The sequence below is a fragment of the Mustela lutreola genome, chromosome 8 (genome assembly GCF_030435805.1).
Source record: "Mustela lutreola isolate mMusLut2 chromosome 8, mMusLut2.pri, whole genome shotgun sequence".
NCBI lineage: Eukaryota > Metazoa > Chordata > Mammalia > Carnivora > Mustelidae > Mustela > Mustela lutreola.
The window spans coordinates 25,562,869-25,588,779 of record NC_081297.1 but is presented as its reverse complement, the minus strand read 5'-3'; the positions used below and the strand labels follow the sequence as shown (position 1 = coordinate 25,588,779).

The following is a 25,911-nucleotide window of genomic DNA, read 5'->3' as shown; positions in this document are numbered from 1 at the left end:
TATAGCTGGGACTGTAGTGAGTGTGTCTGTTATCTGATGCATGGGTAGGCGAGAGTTTTCCTAGGTCCCACAGCTTGGTTCCACAGCTCCTACAAAGAGGTCCACAGCTGTTTTGTTGCCACAAAGACATTGTATTGTAATTGTATATTTATCAATCTTTGAAGCAAGGGATGTATATTTGTTTATATATGGTTGGACTTCATAACTGTTCTGTGAACTAATAAATGAATTGAGATGGCTAGCAGAATTTTACAAAAAATTGGCTTTTTATTCTTTACCAGTAAAATTATTAGAAAACATCAGTTTAATAAATCTTTTAAAAATCTTTTAAAGGATTTTTTAAAATTTAATTTTTTCTCAGTGCTCCAATATTCATTGCTTATGGACCACACCCAGCGCTCCATGCAATTTGTGACCTCCTTAATACCCACCACCAGGCTCAATCAACCCCCCACCCCAACCCCTCCAAAACCCTCAGTTTGTTTCTCAGAGTCCACCACTCTCATGGTTTGTCTCTGCCTCCGATTTCCTCCAACTCACTTTTCCTATCTCCCAATGTGCTCCATGTTATTACTTGCTCCACAAATAAGTGAAACCATATGATAATTGACTCTCTCTGCATGACCTATTTCACTCAGCATGATCTCATCCAGTCCCGTCCATGTTGATACAAAAGTTGGGTATTCACCCTTTCTGATGGAGGCATAATATTCCATTGTATATATGGACCATATCTTCTTTATCCATTTGTCTGTTGAAGGGCATCTTGGCATTTTCCACAGTTTGGGGATTTGTGACCATTGCTGCTATGAACATTGGGGTACAGATGCCTCTTCTTTTCACTACATCTGTATCTTTGGGGTAAATCCCAGTAGTGCAATTACAGGGTCATAGGGAAGCTCTATTTTTAATTTCTTAAGGAATCTCTGCACTGTTCTCCAAAGTGGCTGTACCAACTTGCATTCCCACCAATAGTGTAAGAGGGTTCCCCTTTCTCCACATCTTCTCCAACACTTGTTGTTTACTGTCTTGTTGATTTTGGCCATTCTAACTGGTGTAAGGTGGTATCTCAATGTGGTTTTGGTTTGAATATCCCTGATGGCTAGTGAAGATGACCATTTTTTCATGTGTCCATTAGCCATTTGTATGTCTTCTTTGAAGAAGTGTCTGTTCATGTCTCTGCCCATTTTTTGATGTGATTTTCTGTTTTGTGTGTGTGACATTTGAGGAGTTCTTTATTAGATCTTGGATATCAGCCTTCTGTCCGTAGTGTCATTTGCAAATATTTTCTCCTATTCCATGGGTTGTCTCTTTGTTTTGTTGATTGTTTCATTTGTTGAAACATTTTTTTCTTGAGGAGGTCCCAAAAAGTTCATTTTCACTTTTGTTTCCTTTGCCTTTGGAGACATGTCTTGAAAGAAGCTGCTGTGGCCTATGTCTAAGAGATTACTGCCTATGTTCTCCCTAGGATTTTGATAGATTCCTGCCTCACATTGAGGTCTTTGATCCATTTCGAGTTTATCTTTGTGTATGGTATAAGAGAAATGTCGAGCATTTATTTAAGAGAGAGGGATAGAGAGTAAGAGAGCGCATAAGAGGGGAGAAGGCCACTGAGCCAAAGGCAGTGGCTTAACCAGCTGAGCCACCCAGGCTCCCAAAAACATTAGCTTTTTTTTTTTTTTTAAGATTTTATTTATTTATTTGACAGAGAGAGAGAGAGAGAGAGAGAGAGAGAGATCACAAGTAGGCAGAGAGAGAGGAAGGGAAGCAGGCTCCCTGCCGAGCAGAGAGCCCAATGCAGGGCCTGATCCCAGGACCCTGGGGTCATGACCTGAGCTGAAGGCAGAGGCTTTAACCGACTGAGTCACCCAGGCACCCCCATTCCTTGATAATTTTAGATATTCAGTGCCTTTGACAGTATCATGAATGGTTATGGATTTATTAGGGACTTTGAATTATCTGGTTATATTTACTTAATATTTGTTTAGATTCTGGGGGAAGGAGGAAGATTTTATTTATCAATCTATCATAGATTATTACTTTTGGTTTATAAAGTTCTAAATTACAAAAGCCGAAGATTCCTGTACCAACAGTGTCATTGACACATATATAGTATACTCAATAAGTGTCTGTTTGGGAATAAACAGTTGAATGAATAAATGAATGCCCATTGATCAGCTTCTGTAGAAGAAGCAAATCTTGAGTTGTTTGAAAGTAGATTTTCAATATTGCCTACATATGTAGTCTTTTTATTTAAAAAATGGTTAAGATTTATGAATTATTATTACAATTATAGCTAACAATGGAATACTAATAGATTCATTTGCTATCCGATTACTTAAAAACACTTAAATATTACTTTCACCATATGCTGTAAAACACGTGTTTTGAAGGCACATTTCCTGGATTTGAATTCTGGGTCTACTCCTGACCACCTGTACTAGCTTTGGGAAGTTACTTTTTTCTGTGCTTCATTTTCTTCCTGTGTAAAATACCTAATATAATTACCTATGTTTTGTAAGATTGTTGTGAGGCTTAAAATAGCTTTAAAACATGTGAAGTTTTCATAAAAATGCATATTATTTACACAATAGTTCCTCAAAACACTAATATCATGATTATTTAAAAAGGGTTTCTTCCATATCAGAACTTAACTTGCAGTTTCCAAATAGTTTTTAGAACCAGTAAAAGCTTGATTTATTGAAAATGACAACAAAAAATGTGGTATATTTCTTTGTATCAAATAATGAAAGTAATGTTATGATTTTCCTTTGCTCAGTTTGATCTGAATTTAGTGCTTTGTTAACATTATTATTAATATAGTTTAGATATGATTTAGATATTCCTTATATTTTAAGTATTTAATATTTGACTGAAAAGAATTGTTTTGTTTTTTTTTTTTTAGATCTTCAAAGAAAACGTTTAGTGTCAAGGAAGAGGTAAATACATATATAGAAGATTTTTTTATTTATTAATTTTTAAATTTTTATTTTATTATGTTATTTTGATAAATAATGTTTATCAGGAATATTATTCCATGATAAAAGATTACTTTAGGAAAGGTATAGTGAAAAAAGAGAAAATCTGCCTTTGTTGTACAGACATATACTTTGAAAAAGTTGTTCAGAAACACTAGGTATTGATAAAGGTCGTTTTGATAAAAATCAGTCCTTTTGAAAGTACCTTTTTTTTTGCTCCTATAAAGAGATATGTGTATTTATCATCTCTCTACACTCAGTATATTTTATCAATATTCAGGGAACATTTTGAAGTAGTATTATTTATTTGTAGGTCAAAAAAACAATTGATTCTATGGATGACTTCAATGACTTAACTTTGTCATCTGAAACAATTTCGGAGGATTTCTACATGCCTGACTGTCATCATATGGCTTGCATGTTGCTAACTGAACAGCATGGTATGTATTGTAAAAGTAAGACCATTGTGTAAATATGAAGCCTTTGTATGTACATTACTATAGTAATATGTGCACTTCTTGTCTAGTGCTGTACCATACAACACTGATGTGTTATAGAGCTACTCATCTCAGAAATACATTTTATATGAAAATAGAGAAATGTTGAATACTCTTAGCAAAGAGCCGTTATTTCCACTATACTTTTCATCATGGGAATGGCACACCTGATGTGTGTTAACTCTCCTCTTCTGTGCCTTCACCCAAGGTCAGGTTACCACTATATTTGTCCTAGAATACTGAAACAACCTCGGGACTGTTTTCCTTGTCATTCCACCTCCAAGAATCTTGGTCTACTCTGCAACCATAGTTACCATATATTTTTAAAAAATTTATATTTCATCACGTGACCCCCTTGCTTAAAGCTTAGCTATTACTTCTCATCATTCTGGGATGAAAGACCACAGTTCTTAGCCTCATCTTGGATTGTTTCATATCCTTCTGTCCATATCTCAGCCACTGTTTTAGATATTTTTCCTTACAATAGAGCTTTTTTCCCCTCAACAGCTTAAGTTAGGACAACTGCACATGTATAAAGTGTATAATTTGATAGTTTTGACATATGTATATGCATATGAAACCATAACTGTAATTCAGGCAGGTAAATAACCCTTAAGTCTCGTGTCTCTTTGTAATCCCTCATTATGAAACTGCCGAATGGTTTTCTAAAGTAGTTGCACCATTTTCAGTTCCCACCAGCAATGTCTGAGAGTTCTGATTTCTCCCTGTATATTCATGAACACTTAGTATTGTCAGTTTTTTAAATCTCAGATGTTCTGATGGGACTGTAGTATATGTATCATTATGGTTTTAATATACATTTCCCTAATAACTTATAATGTTGAGCATATATTTGTGGGCTTATTTGCCATCTGTATATCTTCTTTGAACTGTCCAAATCCTTTGTCATTTTAAAAATTGGGTTTTCTTACCTGTTGAGTTTTGAGAATTCTTTGTATATTCTAGATATAGTTCCTTTATCACCTGTATTTTTTTTTTTTTTTGCAGAGATTTTCTCCCAGTCTATGACTTTTCATTCTCTCAGCAATATCTTTTGAAGAGCAGTTTTTCTTTTTTGATAAAGTCCAGTTTATACCTTTGTTCTTTTATGAATTTTTGCTTTTGGTTTTCTATATGAGAAATATTTGCCTAGCACAAGGTCAGAGGTTTTCTCTCTGCTTTCTTTTAGAAGTTTTGCAGTTGAATAACAAAGTTTTATAGTTTTAGGTCTTACATTTCGATCTGTGATCCGTGAGATCCAGTTTGTATTCTTTTTTTTTTTTTTTTAAGATTCTATTTGTTTATTTATTTATTTGACAGAGAAAGCATGAGCAGGGGGAATGGCAGGCTGAGGGAGATGGAGAAACAGTCTCCCTGCTGAGCAGAGGGCTGGACATGGGGCTCGATCCCAGGTCCTGTGAATCATGACCTGAGCCGAAGGCAGCCACTTAACTGACTGAGCCATGAAAGCACCCCCATTTTGAATTCTTTTTTATTTATGATACAGGGTATGGGTCCAGGTTTATTCTTGAACTTAGTAAGTTTACTTATTAGTTTTAGTAGCTTTTTAAAAAATTCTGTCAGATTTTTCTACATAACCAAAGTTTATCAAACTTTTTTTAAACTACTATTTTACAAATTTCTTAAGGTGGAGCCAAAGGTCATCAGTTTGAGGCTTTTCTTCTTTTTTAGTACATACATTCAGTGCTATAAATGTTCATGTGAGTGGTGCTACTGCAGGATTCCAGAAATTCTTATGTGTTATATGTTCATTTCCATTCAGTTCAGAATATTTTCTAATTTCTTTTTTCTTTACTTCTTTGACCCAGGGGTTATTTAAAATTTTATTTATTTCAGAGAGAGAGAGAGAGAGAAAGAGAGAGCATGAGCTGGGAGGGGGGAAGAAGACTCCCCTCTAAGCAGGGAGCCCAGAGTGGGGATTGATCCCAGGACCCTGAGATCATGACCTGAGCCGAAGGCAGACACTTAACTGACTGAGCCACCCAGGCGCCCTGACCCAGGGTTTATTTAGATGTGTGTTAATTAGTTTGTAAATATTTGAGTATTCTCCAGAGGTATTTTTATTCTTGATTTCTAATTTGATTTCTTTGTGGTCATAAAACACACTCTTATGACTTCAGTTCTTTTGACTTACTTCTCCTATTATAATTTATTTTATGATCCAGAATATCATCTCTTTCAGTAAGTGTTCCATGGATGCTTGAGAAGAACAGTTGTGTTCAAGTCTACTATGTCCTTGCTGATTTTCTGCCTACTGAAATCTCAAACTATAATTGTGAATTTGCTTGTTCTTCTGAAGTTCTGTCAATTTTACTTTATGTATTTTGAACCTGTTAATAAATGCATAAACATTTAGGTTTATTATGCTTCCTTTAGTTGACTGTTTTATCATTATTAAATGAACTTATTTACTGCTGCTAATGTTTTTGGTTTTGAAATCTATTTTGTGTGGTATTAATGTAACCGCTCAGGCTCAGCTTTCTTTTGCCCAGTGTTAGTGTGGTCTGTCATGTTTCTGGCCTCTTAACACATTTGTAGTTTTTACATTTAAAATGCATTTTTTAATAGATGGCAGATAGATGGGTCTTCCTTTTTTATCCATTTTGATGTCTGCCATTTCATTGAGGCTCTTAGACCATTTTTATTTAATGTGATTATTGATGTAGTCGATTTGAATCTGTCATCATGTTGTTTGACTTCAATTTGTCCTTTCAGATGTTCATTGCATTCTCTTCTTTTCTGATTTCTTTCAGATTGAGCAAGTAATTTCTATGATTTAGTTTTATTTATGTGTGTGTGTGTATGTATGTATTTTTCTTACTAGCTGTAACTCTGTAGTTTTGCTATTTTGATGATTAGAGCCTAAAGTATATGACCTAAGCATCATAGTCCTCCATCTAGTAATGTTATAACAGATCATATGTCGTTGAAGAAAATTATAAAGGTTTACTTCCTTTTCTTCACTCCTAGCCAGATCCTTCTGGATCTGTGGGTGTGTAGTTTTCATTAAGTTTAGAAAGGTTTTGGCCATTTTTTCTTTTCTTTTTTAAAAAAGATTGTATTCATTTATTTGAGAGAGAGAAGGAGAAAGAGAGAGAGTGCACGAGCCAGGGAGGAGTGGCAGAAGGAGGGGGAGAAGCAGACTCCCTTCTAATCGGGGAGTCTAACACCGGGCTTGATCCTAGGACCCTGAGATCATGAGATCATGACCTGAGCTGAAGGTGGACACCCACTGACGAATCCACTCAGATGCCCCCGTCGTTTTTTCTTCGAATATTTTTTCTTGTTCCTTTCCTCTGCCTCTTTGGGGAACTGTATATTAGTTACTTGAAGTTTTCTCACAGTTTTCCGATGTCAAATTTCAGTCTTTTATTTTGAGCTGTCTAATTGTGTTTATTCCAATCCAGTGTGTTTTTCATGTCTGACATAATTTACATCTCTGTAAGTGCTATTTGGTTTTTTAAAAATTAGCTTCTATGCCTCCACTTACCTTTTGATGCTTTCATTGGACTTCTAGCTCAGTTAATGACAAACAGTTTGATCCTTTCCCATCCTGCTCTTATGAATTGTTAGGTGAATCCAGAGTAGTGTTCAGCCTAGAGCTCATAATTCCCCACTGCTGAGGCACGAACTACTTAACTCTGTTCATTGTGCTGCGGGTTATGAGTTTTTCCAGCATGGCTAATGAGGATATATACTGCCGCTGGTGCCACGTGAGCTCCAGGAAGGGTTTCCTCTGCTCTTTCTAGATGGGTCTTTCCCCTGGTAGCAGGAGATTTCCTTACGGGCATGCATTGGTTATTACTCTTCTGATCTCCAGGGTTCTTTCTTTGTTCTGCTTTCTCCTCACCAGGGCTTTGACCTCTGATCTCCTCTGTCTTGGTTTCACCAGACTCAGTTTCATCCCCTCAACTCAGGGAGTCTGGTGGAGTCTATCAGTTTTTTCACCTATGTCATGGCCTGGAAATTGTCCCAAGACAGTGAGCTCAGGTATGTGTTAGGCTAACTTCCTGTGTTTTCAGGGATCATTGTCCTTCATTGCCTGAATTCCTTTTTCTTGAAAATGATTTAAAGTGTATTTTACCTGTTTTTGTTTGGCTTTTTTCAGGTAGGAAGATAAATCAGTACCTGTTACTCCATCTTGGCCAGAAACAGATTGCAATAGAACTTTGGCACATGCTGTAGACTGTCTTTAATGCTCTCCTTCCTCCTTTGCTCACATGCTTCCCGCTCCTCCTCCATTTCTCAGAATAGCTCCTCAAGGAAATCTTCCCTTCTTACCATAGATCAAGTTATGTTATGTGATCATAGAACTCTTTTATTATAGGAACTATCTGAATTTATAATTGTGTTCTCCTTCACTAGACTTTAAGCTAAATAAAAGCCAGAGATCTGCAGAGCTTAGTGCAATATGTTTTGCTTTTTTAAAAATTTTATTTATTTAAGAGACAGAGTGCATAAGCAGGGGGAGGGGCAGGGACAGGGGGAGAAGCAGAATCTCCACTGAGTAGGGAGCCCAATGTAGAGCTTGATCCCAGGACCCTGGGATCATGACCTGTGTTGAAGGCAGATGCTTAACCAACTGAGACACCCAGGCATCCCAGTAATATATTTGATATTGAAATCATTCAATATATATTTGTTTAATGTATGAATGAGTGAATGTGAAAGCATACAGTCTTTTATATGCAAAAAGTACTCATATATTTTATTTATTTTTCTTTTTTATATTTAATTAATTTATTTGAGAACGAACATGACTGGGCGTGTGGGAAAGAACAGAGCAGGAGGGAGGAAGGGTGGGTAGAATCTCAAGCAGACTCTGTGCTGAGTGGAGCCCAATGCAGGGCTCAATCCGACAACTCTGGGATTATGTATGACCTGAGCTGAAACCAAGAGTCAGAAGCTTAACCAGCTGAGCCACCCAGGTGCCCTATATATTTTATTTGTTTTTGTTTTTTCTCTGATGTAGATTCTGTCAGTCTATTGAAAATCCAGAATGCGGTTCTTTCATATGAAAGATTAATAGAACATAAAAAAGATCACTGTGAACAACTTGAAAGAAAAAATAAAAAAATGGAAAATATGGCTCAGGGACTACAAAAGAATCTATCAAAAGCAAACGAAATGATATCTAAGTTGGAGCTTCAAAAAATAAAATGGGAGGATGAACTCTGCAGTTTGAGGTATGATATCTTGGTTTTAAGGAAATACTTGTACTATTTACCTTGTGTGTGTGTATTTTTTTAAATAGGCTCCACACCCAATATATGTAGGGCTTGAAGTCAAGAGTGTTATCAAGAGTCACATGCTCTACCAGTTGAGCCAACGAGGCACCCCTTGAATTATCTACTTTTATCTACAGATGCGTAGACATTTTGAAATTGCTAACTTACCTTCTTGGATTTTATAGGGAAGAAAACTTCTTTAGTATTGTGAAGTATGAGATTCTTCAAAATAATATAGCAAGTTCTTAACAGTGAATACTTTTAATAATTTAATGAATATTCCAAATCATAATTTTAATGACCATATAGAAATCCACCATGTGGAAACCTCATTATTTACCAAATTGAATTTTGGGTTTTTTACCCCCATTTTTCTATACTTTAATTAATGCTGTAAGGAATGTTTTTTATATAAATCTGTTTCTACATTTCTGGTTACTTGGAATAAATTCTTCAATGTAGTGTTGTTAAAGTATAAAAATTTTTAAAGAACGTCTTTGATCCTATTTTTAAATTGTTCTCAGGAAATTTTATATTAATTTATATGCCCATCAACAGAGTAGAAAATGGCCATTTTTCTCAAGACAGAAAAATTTTTAAAAACTAGTTTTAAACATATGCGTGATTAAAAGGTGAAATAGAAAATGATTACTATGGGCGCCTGGGTGGCTCAGTGGGTTAAGCCGCTGCCTTCAGCTCAGGTCATGATCTCAGGGTCCTGGGATCGAGTCCCGCATCGGGCTCTCTGCTCGGCAGGGAGCCTGCTTCCTCCTCTCTCTCTCTCTGCCTGCCTCTCTGCCTACTTGTGATCTCTCTCTGTCAAATAGATAAATAAAATCTTTAAAAAAAAAAGAAAATGATTACTGCTAAGTTTTTCAGCATCTCTCTTATATGTTGATGAAATTAATTCAAAAGTCTATGCTGCAAGCACATATTACTATTTATTATTTACTTAATATAGATCCTGTATTGTTATAAAAGGAGTTTTCAAATGATTTATTAAATGGATAATAGGGGAATATATGTTATGCTGAGTGAAATAAGTCAAGCAGAGAGAGTCACTTATCATATGGTTTCACTTATTTGTGGAGCATAACAAATAGCATGGAGGACATGGGGAGATAGAGAGGAGAAGGGAGTTGGGGGAAATTGGAAGGGGAGGTGAACCATGAGACACTATGGACTCTGAAAAGAATCTGAGGGTTTTGAAGGGGCAGGGGGTGGGAGGTCAGGGTACCAGGTGGTGGGTATTATAGAGGGCACAGATTGCATGGAGCACTGGGTGTGGTGCAAAAATAATGAATACTGTTATGCTGAAAATAAATTAAAAATAAATTAAAAAAAGAAAAAAAGATGTATAAATGTGTAATTTGAGTGTCACCTGCGATGAGAATTGACAAGCTGTATATCTGAGTATTCTGTTATCTAAAACTGAAAATTTTCTATAGACCGTTTTCTCCAAAATAATCCATATGTTTCTGTTATAGAGCTACAGTCCAAATTTGCATGTATAATCTTCAACAGAAGGCTTTTCACATACATTTTTTTAATTAATTTGTTTTTTCTTTTATTTTTTAATTTTTTAAAATTTATTTTTAATTTATTTTCAGCATAACAGTATTCGTTATTTTTGCACCACACGCAGTGTTCCATGCAATCCATGCCCTCTATAATACCCACCACCTGCTACACTGACCTCCCATCCCCCGCCCCTTCAAAACCCTCAGATTGTTTTTCAGAGTCCATAGTGTCTCATGGTTCACCTCCCCTTCCAATTTCCCCCAACTCCCTTCTCCTCTCTATCTCCCCATGTCCTCCATGCTCCACAAATAAGTGAAACCATATGATAAGTGACTCTCTCTGCTTGACTTATTTCACTCAGCATAATCTCTTCCAGTCCCGTCCATGTTGATACAAAAGTTGGGGATTCGTCCTTTCTGATGGAAGCATAATACTCCATAGTGTATATGGACCACATCTTCCTTATCCATTCATCCGTTGAAGGGCATCTTGGTTCTTTCCACAGTTTGGTGACTGTTCATTGCTACTATAAACACTGGGGTACAGATGGCCCTTCTTTTCACTACATCTGTATCTTTGGGGTTAATACCCAGTAGTGCAGTTGCAGGGTCGTAGGGAAGTTGTATTTTTAATTTCTTGAGGAATCTCCACACTGTTCTCCAAAGTGGCTACACCAACTTGCATTCCCATCAACAGTGGAAGAGAGTTCCCCTTTCTCCACATCCCCTCCAACACATGTTGTTTCCTGTCTTGCTAATTTTGGCCATTCTAACTGGTGTAAGGTGGTATCTCAATGTGGTTTTAATTTGAATCTCTCTGATGGCTAGTGATGATGAACATTTTTTCATGTGTCTGATAGCCTTTTGTTGGTCTTCATTGGAGAAGTCTCTGTTCATATCTTCTGCCCATTTTTTGATATGATTTTCTCTTTTGTGTGTGTTGAGTATGAGGAGTTCTTTATAGATCCTGGATATCAACCTTTTGTCTGTACTGTCACTTGCAAATACTTTCTCCCATTCTGTGGGTTGCCTCTTTGTTTTCCTGACTGTTTCCTTTGCTGTGCAGAAGCTTTTGATTTTGATGAAGTCCCAAAAGTTCATTTTCACTTTTGTTTCCTTTGCCTTTGGAGACATATCTTGAAAGAATTTGCTGTGGCTTATATTGAAGAGATTACTGCCTATGTTCTCCTCTAGTATTCTGATGGATTCCTGTCTCACATTGAGGTCTTTTATCCATGTAGAAGAATGAAACTCAACCATTCTCTTACACCATACACAAAGATAAACTCAAAATGGATAAAAGACCTCAGTGCGAGACAGGAACTTCTCTTTTTAAATAGTAGCTAAATTATCTTTTCTAATGGAGGAATAATTACAAGTATGTGGAAAAAACAATAATTTTCCATTCTTTCTTGAATAATTTCAAAATTCCTTTCCCTACTGTATCTCCCAGAGATGTCTCCCAGAGATACTAGTACTAAGCAGCATAATGCTTTTTCATTGCTTCTTTTCAACTATATATATATATATTTTCGAAGAGATTGGAGTGAGAAATTACAAACATGAGCCCTAGAAAGGAAAATAATTGAGAACATAGAAATTTCATTTGGATAATAAACCAGCATATGTGGCACCAGATCATAACATGAGCTTTTTATTGTTTACAAAACAAATTTTAAAATAAGCACATTTATTTGCAGATTTACTTTAAAACAAGAAAAACAAAAAAGAATAAATGCTGAAATCTTATTTGAAAAGATTCAGGAGCAACTAACAAAAAGAGAAGAGAAGTATAAGAATGAAGTTGAAATGAAACAAGAACTTGAATTTAATCTTAGAGCACTAGATACGGAATTGAAGACTCTAAGAAATAATTTCAATCAGGTAAGTCTTTGATAAAAATTTCATATGGGTGGTGGTGGATAGAAAGCTGATTAAACTTTACTAAGAATGTGCTGTGGAGAATTGACCTTATTATTTTTCTGTTAAAAAGTAGAAGAGAACTACAAGATGCTCAGCCTTTGGGAATGGCTTACAAATAAATTTTCCAATGCAAAAAAAAAAATTGCATATTTCAATCACTATTATTTATAATATCCTTTTGATTTAATGTATATTACTTAGGTATAAAATAGATAAAAAATTTAGTTTTATACTAATAGGAACTATGATATTTATAGCTAAAATCATTAATTTATTGGAATTCTTGGCTTCTCATATAAACCCTATGTATATTTTCTGAATGAAGGGATGGAGGGTAAATTGAAATAAATATGCATGTTGGCTATTTTTAAAAAAATATTTTATTTTTAGAGAGAGAGAGCATGAGTAGGGGATGTGTAGAGGGGGAGGGAAAATGAGGGATAAGAATCTCAAGCAGACTCTGAGTGCAGAGCCTGACTCAGGGTTGGATCTTAAAACCTTGAGATCATGACCTGAGCTGAAACCAAGAGTAGGACACTTAACCAACTGAGCTACCCAGGCACCCCAGTTTTGGATCTTTTATATTAAAATATAGGCTAAATCACCTTGAGACTATGATGGAATTAGTTAAGTGTTTTGTAAAGAAATTTTATTTCACATACTATATCTACCTGTATATCTATGACAAATTTAGCTGTCATTTAAATTAAAATTTGAGTTATTCATGTAGGATAAAAATCCTTGTATTTTAAAAGGCTACTTCTTTTGAACATTTTTTTAAGTTCTCTTAAGCTTTTGACTTTTCTAATATATATTTATAAAATATAAAATAAAAAAAATATATATTATATATAAAATATATGTATATATATGTGTTTATATATGTATATATATATGTGTTTGTATATATATATTTTCTCCATGTATATATGTATATATATTTTAAAAGCCAATACTGTAAGCATAGAGGATTTTTAAAGCATGCATATTTTGAAATTGAGATTCAATTAAGTGGATTAACTTGACAGTTAGCTCCAGATTTCCCAAATGAACTGAATAAAAAGTACAGTATCTCAGTACTTTTTATACATATATATAAGTATATATTTATAAGTATAAATATATGTATATATGTATATACATATATACTTTTATATATGTATACATTTATGCAAACTATACATAGTCGCTTTATATACATTTTAGGTTGGCATGATTTTATTCTTATTTATATAAATTTGAATTTTTAGTCTGAAATCATGTATCCTTATGACCTTTTAATCCTTTGAAGGCCCTTCCTTTTCATTAAATCATAATTTGGGGCAATTGTGATGAGCTTTAGCAAAACTATATTTGATTTAATCTTCCCACTGCTATTTATAATTTTTTAAGCAATTTTATAAATAATTTGCTCATTTCAAATCTCAGTTACTATCATTTGGGCCCAAGTTTATCCAACAGAAAGAGAATTGTATCTCTGTAATTTATTAATTGGGCATTGGATCTCCATTTTCAGATTAATGAGGGGTGGCAGGATTCTTGTGTAGCAGGAATGGAGGTCAGGGAGAGAGGTGAAAGCCAGGTCATCTAGGGTCTTGAAGGCCATTAGAATGACTTCACTTATGTTCTGAGATAGTTATCTATTAAAAGTATTTGAGCAGAGGATTGAAGATGTGAGGAACTCTGACATTAATTGAAGCCTCTAATAAAAAAGAAGGAAAACATTTCATACTGTAGAATTTACCAATGTTAGTCCCACCTATATACCCATTTCTTTTTGAGACTTCAGTCGATTGGGAAACTTTGGGAAAACTCACCCACAAGGAAAGGATAGTGGGGCCGAATTAATTAACTAAGTAACATAATACTGACTAGGCAGATAACATCTTTTTGTGTATTTAACCAAATTCATTAAACAGCCATAATGTGTACATGTTAGGAAAAGGAGATGAATTGATGTTTGTAGTGAAATTTTCCAAGTACATAGGTTAAAGTTATATATTGTTAACATATCTTAATAGTAAGATGATTTATAAAACCAGTAACAGAAATGTCTTATTAGGTTTCTGTGAGACAACTTCAAGAAGAACTGGTCAATACCCTAAAAAAACTATCTATGTCAGAGGCTTCACTGGAGGTGAAATCACGTTGTTGTACGAATTTAGAAGATGAGGTAAAAGACTTAAAGGAAAAACTGGCTCAGAGTAAGAATCAGGTATGTATGAAATGTAACATGTCAAGTTAATCTGTAGTTGGTTAAATAATATGAAGTGTTTTAGGATGCTTATTTCCATGGACCACTTCCTTCTCTTTTTCATTATAATTAATTTAGTATAATTTTAGTATCTTCACAATATACTTATTTCTTAAACTTTGACTTTCATTCTGTTCTTTGTTTTATACATTTTTTTTCTTATGGTAGTTACCTTAGGAAAGTTGAAACTTATACATCATTCTTCACAGAAATTGGGACTTTTTTCCCTACTAAATAATTTTTTTAAAAGACTTATTTATTTATTTATGGTGGTGGTGGTTGGAGAGGCAGAGGGAGATGGAGAGAATTTCAAGCAGACCCTTGCCCAGCAGAGAGCCCCAAGCTGGCTTGATTCCATGACCCATAAGATCATGACCTGAGATAAAATCCTGAGTTGGATGCTGAGCCAACTGAGCCACCCAGGTGTGCTAAATAATGTTTTTTTTAAATGATCTCTCTGTTTCCATCATGAGCTAAGCCTTGTAAAAGCAGAATATAATGTTTAATAGAATGTTTCATAAAATTGTATTATTTCTCATCTTCATTTTTTTGAATGGATACAGAATCTGTACTGATTTCAGGATAACTTGTACAGAAGAGTGATTTCACAAACCAGTTGAACTTAGGCATTTCCTTCATTTTCTTTTCCTTTTCAATATATAATAAATGCACAGAAATATTTAGATCATGTATACTATATATACCCAAAAGAGAGAATTAAGAAAATTATCTTGGCCTTGCCATTGGATTTTTTTAAAGCTGTATTGAGATGGAATGCACATTCCATACAATTCACCCATTTAATATTTATAGTTCAATGTTTGGGTATATTGATAGAGTTGGGCAACCATTGCTGCCATCAAGTAGAACGTTTTAATTACCCTGAAAAGAAACCCTTAATCCTTGCTCCCAGGCTCAGGCAACCACCAGTCTACTTTCTGCCTCTATAGAGTTGCCCATTCTGAATATTTCATATATGGGGAATCACACAATGTGTGGTCCTTTGTGACTAGCTTCCTTCACTTAATGTTTTTGGGGTTCATCTGTGTCATAGCATATATCAGTGCTTCATTCCTTATTATCAAACAGTACTCCATTATGGGACAAAACCCTTGTTCATTCATCATTTGATGAACCTTTGGGTTGTTTCCACTTTTTGGCCATTAATAATGCTGCTGTGAACGTTCATTTAGTTTTTGTCTGGACATCTTTTTTTATTTTCCTGCCATCACATTTTATCCTCTCAGTTAATTGGGTTGATTTCACCATTTCTCAGTCCTTTTTTTTTTAATTAACATATAATGTATTATTTGTTTCAGGAGTACAGGTCTATGATTCATTAGTCTTACACAATTCACAACATTCAGCATAGCATATACCCTCCCCAATGTTCACCACCCGGCCACCCCATCCCTTGCACCTCCCTCTTCACCAGCAACCCTCAGTTTGTTTCCTGAGATTAAGTTTGTTTCCCTCCCCAGTCCCATCTTGTTTATTTTTTCCTTTCCTACTCCCCAAACCCCCCAAGTTGCCTCTCAAATTCCTCATATCAGAGAGCTCATATCATAATTGTCTTTCTCTGATTGACTTCTTTCACTCAGCATAATACCCTCCCTCTAGTTCCATCCACGTCATTGCAAATGGCAAGATTTCATTTATTTTGATGGCTGCATAGTAGTCCATTGTGTGTATATACCACATCTTCTTTATCCATTCATCTGTTGATGGACATCTAGGTTCTTTCCATCGTTTGGCTGTTATGGACATTGCTGCTATAAACATTTGGATACACGTGTCCCTTTGGATACCTACATTTGTATCTTTAGGGTAAATACTGAGTAGTGTGGTTGCTAGTCATAGGGTAGCTCTATTTTCAATTTCATGAGGAACCTCCATGCTGTTTTCCAGAGTGGCTGCACCAGCTTACATTCCCACCAACAGTGTAGGAGGGTTCCCCTTTCTTTTCATCCTTGCCAACACCTGATGTTGCCTGACTTGTTAATTTTAGCCATTCTGACTAGTATGAGATGGTATCTCAGTGTAGTTTTGATTTGTATTTCCTTGATGCCAAGTGATGTTGAGCACTTTTTGATCTGTCTGTTGGCCATTTGGGTGTCTTCTTTGCAGAAATGTCTGTTCATGTCCTCTGCCCATTTCCTGATTGGATTATTTGTTCTTTGGGTGTTGCATATGATGAGATCTTTATAGATTTTGGATACTAGCCCTTTATCTGATATGTCATTTGCAAGTATCTTTTCCCATTCTCTCAGTTGTCTTTTGGTTGTGTTGACTATTTCCTTTGCTGTGCAAAAGCTTTTGCTCTTGATGAAGTCCCAATAGTTCATTTTTGCCCTTTCTCCCCTTGCTTTTGGGGAAGTTTCTAGGAAGAAGTTGCTGCGGCTGAGGTCAAAGAGGTTGCTGTCTGTGTTCTCCTCAAGGATTATGATGGATTCCTGTCTCACATTGAGGTCTTTCATCTATCTGGAGTCTATTTTTGTGTGTGCTATAGGAAGATGGTCCAGTTTCATTCTTCTGCTTGTGGCTGTTCAATTTTCCCAACACCATTTGTTGAAGAGACTGTCTTTTTTCCATTGGACATTTTTTCCTGCATTGTCGAAGATTAGTTGACCATAGACTTGAGGGTCCATTTCTGGGCTCTCTATTCTGTTTCATTGATCTATGTGTCTTGTTTTTGTGCCGGTACTACACTGTCTTGATGATGACAGCTTTGTCATAGAGCTTGAAGTCTGGAATTGTGATACCTCCGGCATCAAGCCCTGCATTAGGCTCCCTGCTTAGCAGAGGGCCTGCTTCTCCCTCTCCCTCTGCAGCTCCCCCTGCTTGTGTTCTCTCTGTCTGTCAAATAAACAAATAATATGTTTTTAAAAACCCACAAAAACTTAATTATGTTGAGCATCTCATCTTTTTATGTGTGTTATTATCCATTTCTATATCTTCCTTATAGACTGAATCAATTATTTTGCCCATTTCTCTATTGGGTTGTCTTTTCATTATTGTAAGAGTTATTTGCATATCCTAAATACAGATCCCTTATCAGATATAAGATTTTCAAATCTTTTCTCTTATTCAGTAGCTTGACTTTTCACTTTATTGATGGTGGTGTTTGAAGCAAAGACGTTTTTAATTTTGATGAAATATACTTAATCATTTTTTGTCTTTTGGTATCATATCTAAGAAACTGTTGCCAAATCCAGTCACAAATGATACACCTATGTTTTTTTCTAAGAGTTTTATAGTTTTAGATCTTATGTTTTGAGTTAATTTTGTATACATGTTATGAGGTAGAGTTCTAATTTTATTACTTTGCATGTGCATATCCATTTGTCCTAGTACCATTTGTTAAAAAGACTATTCTTATTCCATTTAATTTTTATACCCTCATTGTACATCAGTTCACCATAATGTAGCATATTCTTTTTAGATGGTCAATTCTAATACAATGATATGTCTATCCTTATGTCACTGTCCAATCAAATTTTATGAGACATCTTCCCTAGTCCTCTTGCAAATTACCACTCACTTATGTAATAATAAAAAATCACTGTAGTAGAACTTAACCTTACTCCTGTAGACATTTTTTGCTTCTTAAAAAGGAGAATTTTACCAACTTATGCCTTGCTGACTCCATGATCCGATGAGAAGTTAGGCTCAAAAAGCTAGAGTCTTGTTTCTTTTCTCCATTCATATCTTCAGTCTCTCATTCAATGCCTCCCATATCCATTTTCATCAAATCTTGGTTGTAGGATCTTCTGTCTACTATTTACTTCATTATGTTTTATGAACTTGTTATAAAGTGTAGACTTATCCATAAATTTCACCATCTAGGAAGGAAAAATGAACTCTGGGCCTTTAACTTTCCTGTTTTGAAATCTTGCTAATCCAAAATTGCAACTCACAATTAGATATTCTTTTGACCTGGTTCTTGTGTATAACACTGGTGTTGATCCTGTTCTTGGCACAGATCCTACATTCTCAGAAAACACAGTTGCCTTTACCCGTCTTCTTTTAGTTTAAATAGAAAGATATGTACGTTAATAGCTCAATATATAATTAATGGAATAAAAATTTATTACATTATTTCAAGAATACAGCTGTAAATTATCAGGTTTTATTTAATGGAGCTCTCAGAGACAAATAGTAGATAATCAGTTTGAATAATTTCAAAGCCTGTTTGTTTTATATGGGAAAGCTTTGTGGCACAACATAAAGACGAGATGGTCTTACTTACCTCCCCACATAAATAAGCTTGGAGTAAGATAAAGGAGAAGTTATACTCAATTTAAATAAAGCCAAAGGACAGTACCTTTGGTTTTCTACTGAAAAGATTAAAAATGATTCCATAATGTTCTCTTTATTTCCTCACTGATGAAAGCAGAATAAAGATTGAGTATTAGATTGATTAAAAAATACTCAAAGCTGTCTATTTCTTTTAGAATTTCAGTTAATGGAAATCAGGTAAAAGGTAAAATTTTGGTTATTGAACCATTTCTAGTTTTTCAGCTATTATACTTCAAATCATACGGTCTCTCTGCTTGCAAGTTTTTCTTTTCCCCTAACTTGAGGGGGAAATCTGAAAAGGTGTTCCTGCCAGTTGTAATAATTTGTAATTGAAGGGAAACTTAGAAAAATATCTCAAGAGAAAAGAAGATGGTGGCAGAGTAAGAGGAGCCTAGGTTCACCTAATCCCTGAAGACTAACAGAACAAAGTCCACTATTAGAGAGAAGAGGCCACACCAAAGAAGGTAGGAAGTACAGAGATGTGGTTTAGGAGAGAAACAGATCCTGGATGCTGCAGAGGAGAGGGAGTCATGGTAATGGAGAAGGGCAGGAGCGAGACATGGGACTGTCAAAAAGAACGTTTTCCTGTAGCCACTGGCTACACTGGAAAGTGAGAGGAGCTTAATTTCATGAGTTCTTACAACTAGGGGGGCTTAAAACCTGGAATTCTAAAGGTCATTGGGCTTGGCTGTGATAGAGCTTGTAGAGCACTGTGCTGCTCTTGGAGAAAAGGCAGGCAAACAATCCGGGAGCATACAGCATGGAAACAGTGATCTGAACAGTGTCTGGGGCATACAGTAGGGAAATTACTCACTCTTTTCAGAGCATTTCCCTGAGAGGAAGTGTTCACAGAGACCACTCTCTAGGAACAAAGGAACCAGCTGGTACCATTTCCCTCCAGTGCCCCTCAGCACAAGCACAAGAGCCACCTGAGGGAAGCAGTACAGCTCTTACACTGGCTGCCTAATCTGCCTACACTGAGCACCATCCCCTTGCACTCCAATGGAACTGCCTTGCTCAATCATTCTGATTGAACTGAGGCAAGCCTCAGTTCCACCACAACAGGACTTTCCCCCAGAAAATCAGCACAAGCCCCTGCCCACACCTCATCTGATCAGATTCAGGAGGGCCTCAGTACCAGTGGAGGTGGTGACAGGTCTCATTTCACAAGCACACCAGGGCACACCTAGTTAAAAGTTGCTACATTCAGGCCAGGTACCAAACACTGCCCACAGCAGTGAGGGAGAGCCTCTGCAGATGTCTGGCCTGAAGGATAGAGCAGCCAGAACACAACAGCAGAGTGCATGCTGCACACACTAGACATACTCCCCTAAGCATGAGACCCTGGGTGCTACATGACGTCTTCTGTCATAAGTCCATTACTTTTGGGAGCAGATGACATAACTGGCTTTTCTAACACAGAGAGGCTGGTAGAGACTTAGATAATATGAGAAAACAGAGGAATTTATCTCAAATGAAAGAACAGGATAAAGCCACAGGTCCAAAGATTGAAGTGAGACAGATGTAAATATCATGGCTGATGGAGGATTTAAAGCAGTGATTATAGGGACACTCACTGGAGTTGAGAAAAGAATGACAATATCATTGAGACCCTTACAACAGAGATAAAAGAGTTAAAAAAGAATCATAGTTGAAGAGTGGAATAAATAAGTTAAGAAACACACCTAATGCAATGAACAGCAGGCTGGAAAAAACAGAGGAATAAATTAACAACTAAGAAGTCAAAGTAATGGAAAGCAATGAAGCCAAAGAAGGGGGAGAAAGAAGAATTATGCAAAATGAGACCAGACTAGGGAACTCAGTTACTCCATCAAATGTAATAACATTCATGTTATAGGAGTCCCAGTAGAAGAAGAGAGAAAAAAGGTGTAAGAAAACTTGTTTCTAGAAATATAGCAGAAAATGTCCCTAATCTAGGGAAGGCAACAGACATCAAGATCCAGGAGACACATAAAACTATCAAAATCAACAATAGTAGGCTAACACCAAGACCTATTGTAATTGAATTTGCAAAATATACTGATAAAGAAAACATCTTAAAAGCGGGAAAGCAAGTCAGTAACTTCCACGGGAAACCCCTTAAGGCTAGCAGGAACTTTTTCAGCAGAAACTTTGCAAGCCAGAAGGGAGTGGTATTATCTATTCAACGTGGTGAATGGGAAAAATCTGTAGCCAAGAATACTCTATCCAGCAAGCCTATTACTCAGAATAGGAGAGGTAGAGTTTCCCAGATAAAAACTAAAGGAGTTTGTGACTACTAAACTAGCCCCACAAGAAATATTAAAGGGGACTCTTTGAGTGGAAACAAGAGACCAAATGTGACAGTATAAAAGCAGGAAACACAAAAGTAGCAAAAATGAACATTTATATAAAAAATAAGTTAAGGAACTCAGGAAAAAAAGGATATAAAATGTAGTACTTTACCTAAAGCATGGGGAGAAGAAGAGAAAAGAATGGGCTCAAATTTAAAGACCAGCAGCTTAATATAGACTGCTATATGCAGAAGAGGTTATATACAAATTATATATCAAACCCCACTAATAGTGGTGCCTGTGTGGCTTAGTTGGTTAAACATCTGACTTGATTTCAGCTCAGGTCATAATCTCAGGGTTGTGAGATTGAATCCTGCACTGCACTCTATTCTGGCCATGGTGTCTGCTTAAGATTCTCTTTCCCTCTCCCCACTCCACTCATGCCCTCTCAAAACAACAACAACAACAACAAAAAAAAAAAAAACACTGATAAACAGTCAAAGAGGAGAAAGAAATCCAAATATATCACTAAAGAAAACCAGTAAAACATCGAAGACACAAAAATGATCAGAGAAAATCTCCAGAAACAACCACAAAGCAAGTAGTAAAATGACAAATAAATATCTATCAATAATTACTTTGGATATAAATGGGGTAAGTGCTCTAATCAAAATACATAGGATGTCAGAGTGGATTAAAAAAAGGAAGAAGAAGAAGAAAAAAAACAAGACCCATTTATAAGCCACTTGCAAGAGTGTTATTTTTGTCATAAGGACACCTGCAGATTGGAAGTCAGGGGATGGAAAAAACATGTATCCTGCAAATGGATATAAAAAGAAAGCCAGAATAGTAATGCTTATATTGGACAAAATAGAGTCTAAAAGAACAACTGCAGTAAGAGACAAGAGCACTATATCATAATGAAGAGGACAATCTGACAGGAAGAAGAACTATCTATTGTAAATATTTATGCATCCAACATGGGATCACCCATGTACATAAAACAATTAATGACTAACATAAAAGAACTAATTGATAATAATACAATAATACTAGGGTCCTTTAATTTTATTATATATGTTTTAAATGAAATTCATTTCTTTTATTCCCACTTGAAAAGTATCCATAAAGACAATGTACAATTCGGATATTTTAGGAAGTAATAGAAATAATCAAGAGTCGGGTACTTTAACTCACCACTTACATCAATGGACAGATCAGAAAGTCAACAAAGAAACAGTGGCTTTATATAATGCACTGGACTAGATGGACTAAGGAGATATATTCAAAATATTCCATCCTTAAACAACAGAATACACATTCTGGAAAATTCTATAGAATAGATAATATGTTAGGCAACAAAAAAGTCTTTTTTTAAAATTTTTTTAAATTTTTTAAATTTTTTAAAAATTTTTTTTCAATGTTCCCAAATTCATTGTTTATGCACCACACCCAGTGCTCCATGCAATACATGCCCTCCATAATACCCACAAAACCGGTCTTAATAAATACAAGAAGACTGAAGTCATACCATGCATCTTTTCTGATCACAATACTATTAAATTAGAAGTCAGCCATAGGAAACAATCTGAAAGACCACAAATACATGTTGGTTAAGTAACATTCTACTAAACAATGAATGGACCAACGAGGAAATAAGAGAATAAATTTTTTAAAAATACATGGAAGCAAATGAAAATGAAAACACAATTGCCCAAACTTTTGAGATACAGTAAATATGGTTCTAAGAGGGAAGTATATAGATAGCAATGCAGGCCTACCTCAAGAAATAAGAAAAATCTACAACAACCTAACCATCACCTAAAGAAGCTAGAAAAAGAACAACAAATGAAGCCTAAAGGCAGCAGAAGGAAGGAGATAATAAAAATTAGAGCAGTAGTAGTAGTAGGTAGCTCAGCTGGTTAAGCAGCAGACTCTTGATTTCAGCTCAGGTCATGATCTCAGAGTCCTGGGATTGAACCCTGCTTCTGGCTCTGTGCTCAGCAGGGAGTCTACTTGAGGATTCTCTCACTCCCTCTCCATTTGACCCTCTCCCCGCTTTCTCTCTCTCTCTCAAATACATTTTTTTAAAAAACTAGAGCAGAAGTAAACACTATATAAACCTTAAAAAGACAAAAATAGGAGAGATCAATGAAACCAGGAGCTGGTTCCTTGAAAAAATTAAGAAAACCGATAAGGCTTTAGCCAGAGTTATCAGAAAGAAGAGAAAAAGGACCCCAATAAAATCACAGATGAGCAGAAATAACAATCAACACCACAGAAATGCAAACAATTATAAAAGAATATTATGAACGACTATATGCCAACAATTTGGATGATGTAGAAGAAATGGATAAATTCCTAGAAACATATAAATTACCAGAACTGAAACAAGAATAGAAAATTTGAACAGACTGAAAACCAGCAAAGAAATGGAATCATTAATCCAAAAACTATGAACAAACACAAGCCCAGGACCAGAGGCAAATTCTACTGAGCATTTTAAAGGAAGAGTTAGTACCTATTCTCAAACTATTCCAAAAAACAGAAAAGGAATCTGAGGGGTTTGAAGTGGTGGGGGGGGTGGGAGGTTGGGGTACCAGGTGGTGGGTATTATAGAGGGCACGGATTGCATGGAGCACTGGATGTGGTAAAAAAAATAATGAATACTGTTTTTCTGAAAATAAATAAATTTTAAAAAACCTTCAAAAAGTAGGTTTAGAAGGAATATATTTCAACATAATAAAGGTCATATATAAAAAAATGCACAGGTAATGGCATCCTAAATGGGGGAAAACAGAAAGAAAAACTTCTTAGGTCTTGCTTCTAGTTATGGGCTTTTTCTCATTAGCACTGTTTGTCATTATTAAATTAATCTTAGGGGCACCTGGGTGACTAAGATGGTTAAGTGTCTGCCTTCGGCTCAGGTCATGATCTCCAGGTCCTGGGATTGAGTCCCATTTCAGGCTCCCAGCTCAGCAGGGAGTCTGCTTCTCCCTCTCCTCTTCCTCTCCCCCTGCTTGTTCTCTGTCTCTCTGTATCTCTCCCAAATGAATAAATATTTTAAAATTAAAAAAAATTAATCTTAACTTTTTTTACTTCCCACTTAAATGGAGACCAATTTCCAATATATAAATTATGTATCTTATGAACTCTTTTTGTCATCCATTTTTCTATCTGTTTGTTTTGTCTTAACAAACTCCCCAAAGTTTAGTGGCTTAAATAAATAACATTTATTTTGTTCACAAATCTACTGTTAGGAAAAATGTGGCTAGGACAGCTTGTTCTCTTCCTCTAGCTTCAGGTGGGGCAGCTGAAAGGCTTGGGGCTGGAACTCTTTGAAGATTTGTTCACTCACATCTGGTGGTGTTGATGCTGGCTATTGTCTAGGACTATAGTTGGGGCAGGCAGCCAAAACACTTACACGGGCACACCTAGACACTTTGTGGCCTGAATTTTCTTACAAGATGAAGGGCTAAATTCCAATCCAAAAAAGCTGCCTGAGCTGCAGAGCAAGGCGGAAGCTCTGTTGTCTTTTGTAACCTAGCCTTGGAATATACAGAGCATCACATTCACCATATTCTGTTAGGAGAAAGTCACAAAGGTAGGCCCATGGTCTTTTTTTTTTTTTTTTTTTTTTTTTTTAATGGGATGAATATTTAAAAACCTATGGACACATTTTAAAAGCAGCATGATTTACCCACCGGCCACAGTTTTTTATAGTCCTCCCACATGAAAAATACACTCGCCTCCCCCCTCCCATACCTCCCACAAATCTCAGTTCTCCATTGGGTTTGGGCTTGAGTCCAAGATCTTACCATCTTAAGCAGGTACAGCAGGGACAAGGTGCCTGAAGTATAGTCCCTTGAGTGCAAGTCCCCTCCATCTGAGCACTTGGGAATTAAGGAAGACAGTTCTCTACCACTCAAAATGGAACACTCTGGTAACCTGCTAAGGACTCTCCCATTGAAAGAAGATGGGAGGCACACTAGTCCATAGCAGTTTTGAAACACACCCTGAAGCATGCTGTCAGTTCTTCAGTGAGGACTTAGTCCTAACCATGGGAATGCTTCTCCATGGTTGTTTGCTTTACTTTTTGAGCTCTTGGTTCTGTCCGTTTCATAAGGAATGACCTGTGTTTGTAGCTGCTTTTTCAGTCTGCTTCCTCCTGGTGGAATTCTAAGACTCAAAGGCCTATTTTTAGTTTGTACTATCTTGGTCTCTTTTAGTCCAAGCTCGCAAACAGTGTTTTTGCTACTATAATTCTCTTAGTTTTTTGAGTTTTCCATGAATACGATTTGATTTCATGCCATTAGCAAAGCCATTCTCCTGGGTCTTTTGAAAGAAGTTTTCACCTCAGGTTTCCTGTGCAGCTCTCATTTGACAATGCCTTTCAAATTCTCACACTCTTAAGATCCTTAAAGAAATTTGAGGCACACCTTAAGTCCTTCTCAAGTCTTAATAAAGGGTTTATAGTTCTGGCTTCATCCATAGGCCATATCTACCTGGATTTGCTTTTAACCCAGAAGTCATTTCTTCATTTTAGCATTATTTGATAATACAGCATTGTGGAGAGGCTATAAATGAGGAACAGATAGATGAACCCAGTAAGTCCTGGTTCCTTCATATTGAATAGTCTTTCTTTAGCTTATCTCTCCTACCAGTTTTACTTTCATGTGGTTTGTAGCATGAGTTCCTTTTCCCTCTAGTGTCATTTTCTTCACTTGTCTAGAAGCCTTTGCTCTAAGCCCCTTCAAGGGCCATCAGGTTTCCACTCACAGTCTCTTGGAAGCCCTTTTGGTTTTCATTCTTAATCTTCTCTACTTCTCGCTCTTACTCTTCTTTCAGGTTCCAACCACCTCCTGGTTCAAAGAAGGTTTAGTTTCAGTTTTTTGGTTTTCTTTTTTAATGGCAGCAC

The 25,911-nt window shown here is 36.0% G+C and overlaps 1 protein-coding gene across 1 annotated transcript in view; it reads left to right on the top strand.

Annotated features, from left to right (window-relative positions):
• Nucleotides 1-3,308: 3,308 nt before the first annotated feature.
• Nucleotides 3,309-25,911, top strand: part of LOC131838243 (ankyrin repeat domain-containing protein 26-like) — a 38,759-nt gene continuing 16,156 nt past the window's right edge. The window contains exons 1-4 of the mRNA XM_059184052.1: nt 3,309-3,418; nt 8,469-8,682; nt 11,945-12,128; nt 14,230-14,382. Of these exons, the coding sequence (XP_059040035.1) occupies nt 3,313-3,418; nt 8,469-8,682; nt 11,945-12,128; nt 14,230-14,382 (657 nt within the window). The 5' untranslated portion in view covers nt 3,309-3,312. The remainder of the gene's footprint in view (nt 3,419-8,468; nt 8,683-11,944; nt 12,129-14,229; nt 14,383-25,911) is intronic.